The sequence below is a fragment of the Bolinopsis microptera genome, chromosome 6, assembly GCF_026151205.1.
Source record: "Bolinopsis microptera isolate Bmic1 chromosome 6, MBARI_Bmic_1.0, whole genome shotgun sequence".
Classification (NCBI taxonomy): Eukaryota; Metazoa; Ctenophora; class Tentaculata; order Lobata; family Bolinopsidae; genus Bolinopsis; species Bolinopsis microptera.
In genome coordinates, this window is record NC_087077.1 from 675976 (window position 1) to 688908 (window position 12933).

General features: G+C 40.3%; 1 protein-coding gene across 1 annotated transcript; it reads right to left on the reverse strand.

Moving 5' to 3' along the window:
- Nucleotides 1-5282: 5282 nt before the first annotated feature.
- Nucleotides 5283-7418, reverse strand: LOC134816843 (uncharacterized). Its single transcript, XM_063825839.1, has 3 exons — nucleotides 7407-7418; nucleotides 6560-7220; nucleotides 5283-5706 (listed from the first exon to the last, which is right to left on the reverse strand). Exons 1-3 carry the CDS (start codon nucleotides 7416-7418, stop codon nucleotides 5684-5686), a joined length of 696 nt encoding a protein of 231 aa, XP_063681909.1. The 3' UTR covers nucleotides 5283-5683.
- Nucleotides 7419-12933: the final 5515 nt, after the last annotated feature.

A 12933-nucleotide genomic window follows, 5' to 3' on the forward strand; every position in this document is an offset into this window, starting at 1 on the left:
CGATGTATCAATAGCGCTCTGATTATTGGTTTCAAAACGCCAACACAACGACCTTCAAGTCAAGCTTTGGGTAAATCTAAGTTCATCAAATATCCTCTTTCTTCACAAGATCGTCACCGGGCAGGCGATCAAATGTTCGACAGTATCACTGATCCTCTTCTTCGCACCTAGTTAAATCAAGTAGCACCACTATTTGGATGGGGGTAATGCAACGTCCATTAATGTCAGTATTTGAGATTTTTCCGAAACTGACATTGTCATTAATGGTCATTAATGGTCATAAATGGTCATAAGATATCTCAAATTTTGAAATATCTGGCAGTAGCCTTGACTAATTGAGGGGAGAAATTATGTTTCGTACGGAGATCAGCGGCTTAGGTCAATACAGATGAACGGATCAAAACAGCCAGTCAGAGCGAGCTGTCGAAGTTGGAGTACCCGCCAGTATTTTACTTCAACAAAACAGGATACTTTCCCATGCAGGACATCTGTCATGAGTTGAAAAAACTGGTTAACTGTCTCCATTACCTCAGTACTAGATTCATCATAATGGCCGATTCTGATTCGATCGAGGACACGAAATTCACCCTAAACTGGGGGATGATTCTTAAACTCGCTACGGAAAGTGAAGAATTCAGAAACTCTGTATCCCTTACAACTCTGCAGCACTCTGATAGACAAAACCCGCAGTGTGCTGCAGAGCTAATGGCTACATGGGATGTTCTAAAACAAGCAGGATTTCTCGGCCTATCTTAAGGCCGGGTTTTTGCTCCTGGCAGCGTTTTATGACAAATCGCTGACTGTTTCAGAAAGAGCTGAAAATGCGTGGACTGTTTTCACGTTCTTCACTCTGTGGGGAGAACACTCGAAGAAATTCAATACCAGCGAGAACTTCATAACTAGAGAAAGCTTCAAAGACTTAATAACCGCAGCTAACGGACTTGTCTTGTATTTTGTCGACTTGATTTGTAATCACCCCAAAGCACCAGTAGTACCGTGGTTTTTATCGTCTGATCAAAATGAACAACTCTTCGCTCGAATTAGGGTTGGACGGCACTCCGGTAGACGCACACAAATCGACTCTACAAGAGTCCCTGTAGCCATGGGTCGTTACAACCGACTATTAGAGGTGGAGAATACGCTTGATGTTGAATGTGGTACAAGTGTTCATAAAACCGCTCATACCCGGGGGAAGACACTCTTTCGTTCTGAGTGGAGCAAACATCCAGAGAAAAAGATTGCTGTTGATTTTGGATGTTCGGTCAAGATGAGTAACCTTATCCAAAGCTTAAAAAGAGGATCCAAGATTGGAGAGGAACTCTTTGTTTCCTCTTCTAGTTAAGGAAGTTCGTATCTTTCAGGTGATAATGGAAATGTTATTTCTTAAAGACGGCGGAGTCTCCAATTTCCACTCTCATATGGTAGTGAACAACAATCAGATGATGAATCAGACCATGAGAGTGAAGACAATTTTTCTGATTATGAGGACGAAGAGCTGGTTGATACCTCCACTAAGGTCAGAATTCGGGGGAAGGAGATAGACTATCGGTCTGCCGTGACCAAATATTGTAACCAAGGCAAGACCAACTTTGGTGCGAAAAGCCGAAGGAAAAGATTTTTTGGTCTTGCCTTGGATACAAGTATTGGGTTGTATCGCCCAGTCTGTAAAGGTTTAGCAGAATCAGAGCTATGCAACGCTCAATAGGTGCAAGTTGGTGGAACAATAACTGGTATACTCATAACAGGCAAGGATGAAAAAAGAAGGCGCACGGTTGTGCAGGGCAAAGTGCTTTCTATATCTGTTAAGACATCTAAAGCATCACAAAGAAAAGGAAATGCTCGATCGGGAGAGAGAAGACCTGCGGTGGCGATCTGTATTGAGCACGATATGTCTTCCCAGTGTTGGGTGAAGACCCAGGATGGTTCAATAATAAGTTTAGATTGGGAGAACGTTCATCGGAATTAAATCTTGCTCGGTACCTTGATGCTTGATGTTATCATTGGTATAATTCTCTTTCTTGAATAGGGCTTAAATAGCGATCTTCATTAATTGTTATGGTATAATTGGGTTAGTTGTAATATGTGGTAATATCAGTGTTTGAGAAAGTTGTAAAATTAACTTTTCATCCCCTTCCAAGACGTAAAGTACCGTCTACTTATTGTTAGTTAACTTTAGGTAGGTTCTAAGTGGTCCTCGTGTCCGTCCTTCTTGTTCCAGGAAGTGCGAAAAAAAAACATGACCATTAATGTCAGTATTTGAAATTTTGGCAAAACTGACATTGTCATTAATGGTCATTAATGGTCATTAATGGTCATTAATGGTCGTTGCATCACCCCCATTTGGATCGGTGTAGTCTTGATTAGTGCGGTCTTGGCAGTGCCAGTATAGTTTGCAAGCTCCAAGTCTATTCCAAATCTATGTTGAGCAAGGGGATCAAGGAATGCCTTTAATAACGTCTTTGGATCTGTCAGGTGAATTGAGTCTTGTACGACTGCGTATGCACTCACTACGCAGGCCTGGTTATTTCCTCAACTTGCGACGTCCGCCAGAATCTCTGATTTTCAGACCCCCCCCATCTGAATTTCCAAACCACGTCCGGATTGTATGAGACCAAATGAAGGTATAGGACTGTAGTTCGATTCACGATGTCAACCCTTCAGCTTGGTGAGGCCCATTGTAGGTATATAACCTATACCGAGATGCTTACTGGGCCGCGCTCAGCCTGTCATTCCGCCGAATCTCTATTGTTAATGAACATGATAGCCTGAGGTCCCCAGGTAACGAGATGCGCGCCGAGTTGGACTCGTCGACGGGATCTTTGGAACAAATATTTTACGAGTATCACCCGTTAAACGAGGCCCAGTGCAGTGGTGTATCTCGCCGATCTACCGAGATCAGAAACATTATTTGATGCGCGGACCAGTGTTGGAGGACTTCGCCGCGCAAACTAGCATTCTTGCTTCGCCCAGTGGTACATCGCGCTGCAATTCGCGTAACCAGTAACTCAAACTGGTAACTTTAATTTGTAGGTTTACAACTTACCAGGACGCGCGCCGAGTTGGACTCGTCGACGGTATATATGGAACAAATATTTTGCTAGTACCACCCGTTAAACTTTAATCTGCGAAATCGGCCATTTGGGGGTCGTTCACATATTACGTAATCGACAGCTTGATTCACTATGTCAATCCTTCGCAGCTCGGTGAGGCACAGTGGTGCATTTCGCCGATCTACCGAAGTGGTTGCGAGAAGAATTATTTGATCATTGATGCGCGGCGCGACCCAGTAGTGCATCGCGCTACAAGTAATCAGCCGAGGGGGGGTTTTCAAATGCTTACGGCCGGGTGGGGGGGTTGGTCGTTGATTATGTAATCAAAATTTTAATTTTTTACCGATTTTCGAAATACCAATTGGACAATTTTCGTTAATTATGTAATAAAAATTTTCGTTTTTTAAACCAATTTCCGTTTAGTAAGTGCAAAAATCGTCTCAAGTCTCAGACAGCAATGAATAATGTGTATTTCTTGTATCTCTACATCAAAATTTAACTCAAAAATGGGGGGGGGGGTCCCCATTTTTGAGTGGGGGTGTCTAATCTTGATTACGTAAATGGTAATATAGGAGTTAACGGGTGATACTACGGTGTACAAGAAGTAGCCTTACGAAGAAAATATATGCTTTTTAAAAAATAAATAATTTTTCAAAAAACATACATTTTCTTCGTAAGGCTCCTTCTCGTACACCGTAGTGATACTCGTAAAATATTTGTTCCAACTCGGCGCGCGCGTCCTGGTCTGGTAGGTTATAAACCTACAATATAGAAGGGGGTTGGGTCTTATGATAACGGGGGGGGGGGGGGGTCAAACATTGATTACGTAATATAGGGGGGGGGGGGGGGGTTTGGTCTTGATTACGGTTGATTACGGAGGGGGGGCCCAAAAAAAATTGCCAAAAATTGATTACGTAATATAATATGTGAACGACTTACCTGGGGACCGCAGGCTATTATGTTCATAAACATATAGATAAATAAAGATTCGGCGGAATGACAGGCTGAGCGCCGCCCAGTAAGTGATTAGCGGGTGATACTCGTAAAATATCTGTTCCATATATATATACAATATATAATCTATACAGGACCGTCGACGAGTCCAACTCGGCGCGCGTCCTGGTAGGTTGTAAACCTACAAATTGATTCACGATGTCAATCCTTCGCAGCTCGGTGAGGCACAGTGGTGCATCTCGCCGATCTACCGAAGCATTATTTGATGCGCGCGCGACCCAGTAGTGCATCGCGCTACAAACCTACAAAGTAAGTGAACGACCCTTTATTGACCTGCATGTGTGTACTATACGTCGCGTAGTGTATATATAGCGCGCATGCGCGTTGAAATTTAGCTGTTGATATCCGTTTTGTGACAGTAAAATGATCTCGCGGTTTCCTTCAAGTCGGTTGCCACGGTTCAAATATATATCAACGGTCGACCAGTATCAAAGTTTCTAATCGCCAGTGGCTACATGCATGCACAACGATCCATGAATTCTAGATTTTACATGATATAACGCAGTTGGCATCGAATGCAACAGGTGCATGTTGAAAAGAGATCCATTTGGTGCTAATTTTAAAATGTTATGGCGCTCGAGACACGAGTGTTGGTGACTTAATACGATACTAATTTTCAGTTGTTTTCCCTGGTTGTAATGAAATGTTGCACAGTGCTTATGAGCAGTCTCCCACCACCAAAATGTTTCATTTCATTAATTAAATAAGTTACTCATCGAGATTGGGAGACAAGGCTTTATACAAATGTTATAGAAATAGTGGGATCAGCCCACGCATTGGTATTATCTGGTAAAATTCGCGTTCAAATTACTCGTCCCTTTACCTTTGCTCGTATAATACAAATTAGAGGAGCAAAGACAGATCAATCTGCGGAATTAATTTGACACGAGCTGGAAAAGTCTGCAGAAATGTGATTCCGGAGTGGTGGAGTCTGGCTGTATTGTCTATCAGTACCATCATGTTGGTTTCTAGTCAATGCTAGTCTTTTATCAGCATTATTCTTAAATAATTTAGTCCCTTTGCAATCTAGATTTGATGAGTAAACCTTTAATCTGGTCGAATTGGATCTAAATATAGCGTTGTCTTGACAATTTCATGAATTTAGCTTAATTTAACCCGGCATGTTTTCTGAGAATTCTTTAGAAGATGTACTATTATGTGAATTATTCAGAATCCAAAACCTACATATTAAAAATGAAAAAGAAAAAACTTATGTAATAAGAAAATAAATATCAATTTCTATAGCACTAAACTCTGACAAATACGGTTAATTATTTAACTCTGAACTAGGTGATTGGTAACATAAAATAAATCACGATTAATAAGTTTACATACAACATTTCACTTTGATCAATAAGTCTGAAACCCTGTGAACCAACAATAAACCAACATCATCACTCTAAGATTCCTTGTTATAGATGAAAACTCAACTATTCAGCACCTGGCCAAAGTGCGATAAAAAGCTTTAAAAAACTATTTGTAGTAAAATATACTTTCACTAAAATACGGCCTCAAAGATTTATATCTTTTCTTAAGAAAGTTAACAGCGAAATATCCAACAGATTCTCGCCCTGAATTTGGCAAAATGTCAATATTCGGCTGACCGGACGGATCGCTCCTCACGAGTTTACATCGATATCGCCTGAGTTCTTCACGTGTTAGAATGTGGCACACAAATGTACACACAACTATGGTACATTACGGTACAAGGTGCTTCATGGTACAGATATTAGGACTATTAGAGACTACTCTCCCCTGAACCCGGCCACCAGGGTAAATTAATCTCGTTACTAAGGCGATATTGTATATTTAACAACGAATGTCAATCAATGATCAACAAATCAGGCACCAAAATTAAAGGACGTCCAAAAGAAAGGGAGCTCAGGCCTAGCGGACACGTCCACAAATATATTGGATAGATTATAAAGGAGCGGGTTTTCCTAAAGCGCAGTTAAGATTGCCTAAAAGTCTAAATGTTTTTTGGACGTCCTTCTATCTGTTCTGGGCACAATAGACATTAAACAGTTGACAATTAATCTCAATCATAAATGTACAAATACACTTTGAGTTCCGTTGTTCGGTTCAGATGCTTCGATAAATGCTTCCAACTGTACAGTGCATTAAATCTGCATTATAGTACATAAAATAAACAAAAGAGCCGGTTCTTGTACTTTACAGAGCAATTAGAAAGGCAACTGTAACCAGATAACTGTAACCAGGTAAAACTGTAACCAGGTAACTGTAACCAGGCAACTGTAACCAGGCAACTGTAACCAGGTAACTGACAACTTTTGGTGGGCTCGATGGTCATGCAAAAAGTAATTCATCATCTTGTTGCTCCTTTCATTCAAATAAATATTCGAAAATCTGCTTTGTTAATAAATGTCTTTTAATTGAAAAAAAAAGCTAAGTATGAACATAAGAATAATCACGGACAATATGATTGTTTTTGTTGATGTTGGGAAGCGAATTTTTCCTGTCTTTGCACTCCCTACCTGAGCGAGTAATTTTAGGAGCGGCAATGGAACTGGTCGTCAACTTAGAGCTCCGCATGCCTTCACGGGACGACAAGTTGCGTGCTGACGTCACACCACGTGTCGTGACGTCACCAGCGTTCCGCACCACCTCGCCGGACGATTTCCCTTTAATTCGAGGTGCCACCGAGTCAGGAACCTTGGCAGCAGGCAAGTTTGGTCGGGATACACGCCTCGTGCTAGTTATGACTGGAGAGTTCACCTGGGTGCGCGAGAGCAGTGAGTTATCGATGGACCGCCGCCTCTCCATTCGTCTGACACTCGCAGGCTTCTGCAGAGTTGCTGGAGAGGGCACGAACGCTACGTCCTCAGAAAAAGGGTCCTCTAATCGTGGGAAAGTGGGAGAGGGAGCAGACACGACGGACATTGAGCTGTCACATCGCTCAACAAACTTGCCCGCGTTCTCGTTAACGAAACAACCTCGACCCTCGTTCACGTTAGGAATATCAAACATGGACCGAGGTACAGATTCTGATACAAGTGGCAGGAAGGGGGTAGGCTCGGACATGTTCAACAGGATGCTGTCGATTGTCTCGTCCAGTTCGGTGAGTTCTGGTTCTAGTTCCTTGTCTTGGTCCGATACGATGCAGATTGTACGGTTTATCTGGTGCTTCCTCGGCTCCTGAAAATGCAAGTATTTTAAAAAGGTATTATTATGAATCAATAAACATTAACGCGCAATTTATCGGTTACTGGCCGTGACAGCGAGGGCTGCAGTGAACAATATTCGATGACTAAGTTGTAATGGTTGGGTGGTTGGTAGGATGAGTATTGAGTATAATGTTTGTTGTCTAAAGTTCCCATTTACTATTGTATTCATTGAGTCCCGTTCAAAGTGTTTTAGAGGTACAATGTATGTGTAAATTTGTAAATACTAATTGGCAGAATATATTGATTTTTACCAGTTGACTTTGAAAACATTTTAACTACACCTCAATGCTTTGTCTACTTTATACAAAGTGAAATGTCATTCTTGGGCCAAAAAACAGTTATCAAATTATGAGCCGTAACTCGAAGTATTAATGAAAAGATATGATGCATTTTAATACAGAATTTAAAACTTGAGTTCAGTTCAATACACAATTGAAGATTTAAACCAGACCACCGTGCAATGTACACAGAAATGGTCGATTAAACTTTCAATCCGACTTCAATGAAAACTATTTAGATTTTGACACGGATATAAATCTAGACATATGTTTAAAAAATATCTTGTATAAAAGCTTATAAAATCTCAATTAAAACAATGGATAGTAGTGCATGTCAATTGCCGTGTAAAATACTCCGAAAGAAGTCGTGCTATTCTCTCACTGTCACGTTAACATTGTTAAATGTCCCAGCGGTTAAATCTCCAGTCACGTTTTATGTGCCTTGTGGTTATTCGCTAAATGATCCAGGTTTTCAGTTGACCGGCGACCGCGCTAACTGAATCTAATCAAGTCTAAATTAAAACCGGTCCGATTAAAGCGAGAGCTGTGCCAGGAGAAGATTTATTTTCTGTCTCGTGGTTGACTAGTGGTTAACATTGGAAAACCAAGTTGACAAACGGCCAAAAAACTTGCGACAAGCTGCTCACCACTTTAGCGAGCAGACGTGGATACTTGAGGAGCTTTGACGGAAATTTTGAGATAACATGTGCCAATAATAGAGGCCGGAGACGGTGTATTGATTGTTGAAATGATAATTTGATGATAATCGCATCAGTCGTCGATAATTGAAAACGAGTTTGAAACGAGATTCATAAATTAAAGCACACCATGAAATGTATCTTTAAACCACGTGACATGACGTCACACCACGTGACATGACGTCACACCACGGGGTATAATCATTTACCTGAGTTCCCTAATACACAAGAACACGGGGGCTCAGGGGTCGCCCAGGGTTACATTGACTTGTCGTGGTAAGGGGTAAATCTTATTAAATTTAGCCACAAATAGGTGTTCTATTTAATTCAAAGAAACTTTCTCCCTATCGATGGGTGGGACCAAAAGTGCTGATTTTGGTGGGATTTTTAATTTTAGACGGGGAGCCTCTTTGAACGCGAGATAGCTACGAAAATGTGTTTTGGTTGCTGTAACATGGCTTCTTTGGATTTGCGCTTGGGCGCTGGGGATATTTAAAGTCGTTTGTGCTGCCATGACCCGCTAAAATGGATACAGTGTTTGGACCAATCCAATTTAGCTAACGGGAACTTGTATTCGAATTCATTGGGGTAGGCCTTTGGCAGCTTTGTGTTAATATATGCACTGCCGGAAATGTGGGGCCAAGTTGCTTTATTGTGTTTTTAGTTGTGTTGCTGAAGGGACGAGGGTTCTCGACCAAATATTATTTCCTTACTAAACTCTTGGTTCATAATACATTTCGCTGGATATTTGGTTTGGAAAGATACTGTTTGTTGGTTGGTTAGTTTAATATTTTAATGTTAGCGAGCCCTCTAGTTTTTCTCGTTTGTAATGGATGAGGCAATCACGGTTTAAAAAACGGGGGGTGGAATACTGTCGGACTTTGGTTGTTCCATGACTGATTTGTAAACTTTTTTTATTTTGCTGTTGCGTTGAAGCGCAAAATGTTTTTAAATAAATATACCGCCAGGGTACTTAAATTTTGATTTCCCCTCCAGGTTAGTGGATCGATTCTGGTAGTGATCTTGTTTGATCTGGAAAAAAGTTACTTTAATGAAGGGTTTACCTTTTTTTGTTTCGTGAATTCTTTTTTTGTGTCCGATTTGTGGGTTGGGTTTTTAATCTGATATCTTATTAGTATTACCATGGCCATGTCCAGGTGGTGGATATAGTTTAGATTCGAGTGGGTCGGTTGTGGTTTTGATATGTGATGGGGTGTTTGTAATTTGTTATCTTTGTGTTTTCCCGTCTTTTTCTTGGTTAGATACGTGAAATATAACTAGAGATGAATTTAATGTATCATTTGTTGAAAAGAAAATACTTAGATATGGTTAAGGGTGGGAATATGTTATGTAAGTTTTTGGGTAAGTTTTTATTTAAAATAAAAAACAGTGTTTGTTGTACTTTCTTATAATTGACGGATGGTACTCAATAGCGGCTCTGAAATTAATTTTGGTGTTTTTTCCCCATACAAAAAACCGCGCCAACCCAAACCCATGCATTACGGAGTCCCTTGCAAAGTTCAAGGGCTTTTGGTGTTAAAATTCTAAAACGGTTTAGTTACTATATACCCATAGTGTTCTTTCTTTTTCTTTTCCACAAGACATAATTTTCGTGCAACCGGTGTGGGCAGGCGATAATCAATAAATTGCTCAGGGATCTGGAGTATCCATGATTTTTCCATTCTTTCTTCCGCACCTAGTTTTAAAATCAAAGTAGCCACCCCAACTTAATTTTGGGATCGGGTTTAGTTAGTGTCAGTGGTGATAAGTGATTCGAGAGTATATGGTTGATGGGTGTAATTTCTGTTCCGTTTTTCTTGAAATTTGAAATAACTAGATGAAAATGTATATTAAAATATATGGAGTGGGATATGTTATGTATTTTTGTAATTTATTAAAACAGTTTGTTTCTTAAACGATGTATCAATAGCGCTCTGATAATTGGTTTCAAAACGCCAACACAACGACCTTCAAGTCAAGCTTTGGGTAAATCTAAGTTCATCCAATATCTTCTTTCTTCACAAGATCGTCACCGGGCAGGCGATCAAATGCTCGACAGTATCACTGATCCTCTTCTTCGCACCTAGTTAAATCAAGTAGCACCACTATTTGGATCGGTGTAGTCTTGATTGGTGCAGTCTTGGCAGTATAGTTTGCAAGCTCCAAGTCCATTCCAAATCTATGTTAAGCAAGGGGTTCAAGGAATGCCTTTAATAACTTCTTTGGATCTGTCAGGTGAATTGAGTCTTGTACGACTGCGTATGCACGCACTACGCAGGCCTGGTTATTTCCTCAACTTGCGACGTCCGCCAGAATCTCTGATTTTCAGCCCCCCCCTCCCCCCCCCCCCCCCCCCCCTATCTGAATTTCCAAACCACGTCCGGATGGTATGAGACCAAATTAAGGTATAGGACTGTAGTTCGATTTACGATATCAACCCTTCAGCTTGGCAAAACCAAAGTCACGTGAAATTTTTGGGCGAGCGAATTAGTAAGAGCCCGTTGCGACCCCCACGGTCGTTTCACTATGGTCCTTTATCGTCCTGACGATACAGGGGGAGCCGCGCACTTCGTGCGCGGCGGGTCATACAACGTATGACAAATCTTAATAACTAATTATTTTTAATTTAGCAAATTGATCAAAAATAAGTTAAGTTTTAACAGCGCCGCGCATATTCTAAATGTTTAATGAAATTTTTATTAAAAAGACGGCCCAGCAATGGTTGTAAGTTGTTTGCGCAACGAGCCCAACTAGAACAACTAATAAACAATTAAAACGTATTATACATCAATCACATGTGTAGATATACACAGGTGCACTGGCCATTACAATTGTCTTGACAGCACTACTGGGCCTTAGCACGATTATGTCTTTTCTTTTATTTAAAAAAAATTGTTTATGTCTTAAGTATAAAATAATACGTGCGTGCGCGGCTCGAGCCGCGCTGCATAAGACTGGATGCGCATGTGTAGGGGCTGGAGTACGCTTGTTTATTATTTATAGATTAATGAAATATTGACGGATGTTACTCGTCTAAATTTATTCGAAGTTGCGCGCGCCGCTTTCTTTTCGATGGCACGTGCTACGTTACCTGGGGACCCCAGGCTATTATGTTCATAATGACGGCGGAATGACAGGCTGAGCGCCGCCCAGTAAGTGCTACGAAGTAGCGCACGCTGAGCCCGACCTGAGACCATTAACAATGGTCAAATGAAATATTGCATTGTAAATATTTAAATTAATTGACTATATATTCAATATTATTGATTACGATTTGCTCTATCCAGAGCCCTTGCGCTTGCAGTAGCGCGCCCGCCTCACGGCGGTAAAAAGGGCTCTAGCCATCAACCCACCCAACGATTTTGGCACCACTTTACAGTGGTGCCAAAATTACCCGCGCTTTTGTCCTCATATGCGACGTGCGTATAGTAGCCTTTCAGACATTTATTGCGTAAACGGGGTGTCGTACGTCACCTCAAGATCGGGTGACAGGGGGCTGACCATGCCCGAACCTAATTGATCATTGATTTTTCTTGACTTGCGAAACAATTAGCGCGCCCGAAGTGGCGCGAAAGCACATGGTTAGGTGAATATTATTACTTACTTGGGTTACTTGGGTTGGGTTCCGAGCTAGAGTGCTACCAGGCCAAGAATGTCTTGCATCTCCACCGCCATGTACATTTTATAAAGCAGGCTTTGGATTTAGGTAAGATTATAATTTATTTAAAAAACTACGGATAGTTTTAATGTTTAAATTTTCTTTGTCGTATAACTATAAACTTACCTGAGGACCCCAGGCTTTAATGTAGATTAGGCGGAATGACAGGCTGAGCGCGGCCCAGTAACTATAAACAAGTTAATCCTGTTTTCATGAATGCGCGGCTTTGACGGTCAGTTATTGACTTATATACATACAATTGAATTTTTAAATAGAAATGCGGATATTTTCAAAACGGAGGCTTATAACTATTATTATATTATGATTGTAAAATGAAGGATACAATTTTAAATTTGTTTCACTTTTCGCCAGCTGGATCACAATACATACATAACAAGTTTGTTTCAGTTAGCGCATATTTTTAAGTTTTCAAAAACAAATAAAATCAATCTTGTGGGATATCAACACAAATTTCTTGTATTCATTTTGCTGATTCACCCCGGCACGCGCAGATGGGACCTCCTTTGGACGTTTTATTGCTTATTTTGATAGGAAACGTTTTGTAGCCGAATGAAGATAACAACTTTTTATTTGAGTTATTAATTATGATACAATGTGATTGCAAATTAATTGGCAAACATTACTGTAAAAGATTCATAAAAATTGGTAGAATTTTAAAGTTAATATGATTAAAAGACTCCGCACATAACCAACTTTTAAAAAAAATACGCGTCAAAGATTAGTAGTTCAATTGCGAATATCATATTTTGTTAAAAGTTTTGTTTGCTTTTTGACCTTATACTCCGATAGCCGAATATTTTATCTACAATACAATATAATTTTTATGTACACATTAACCTACTTTAAAAAATGAGTGAAGCTAGAACGAAAGAGATGTTGCGACGATAATTTCTAGTTTTAGTAGCGCAATAGAATACGTCAATAATACCCTCTTGAAACAATATTTAGGCTTCAAGTTCATTACAAATAACGTTAATAGTATTCACAGTCAGTTTTTAGACTGAATTTAATTCTATCACACGAAACAAA

Bases quoted from the DNA above. Each gene is read 5' to 3' on its own strand.
- LOC134816843 (XM_063825839.1), bottom strand. The intron at 5,707-6,559 runs GTAGGGAGTGCA...TGAAGAACTCAG, and splicing joins TCCTAAAATTACTCGCTCAG to GCGATATCGATGTAAACTCG.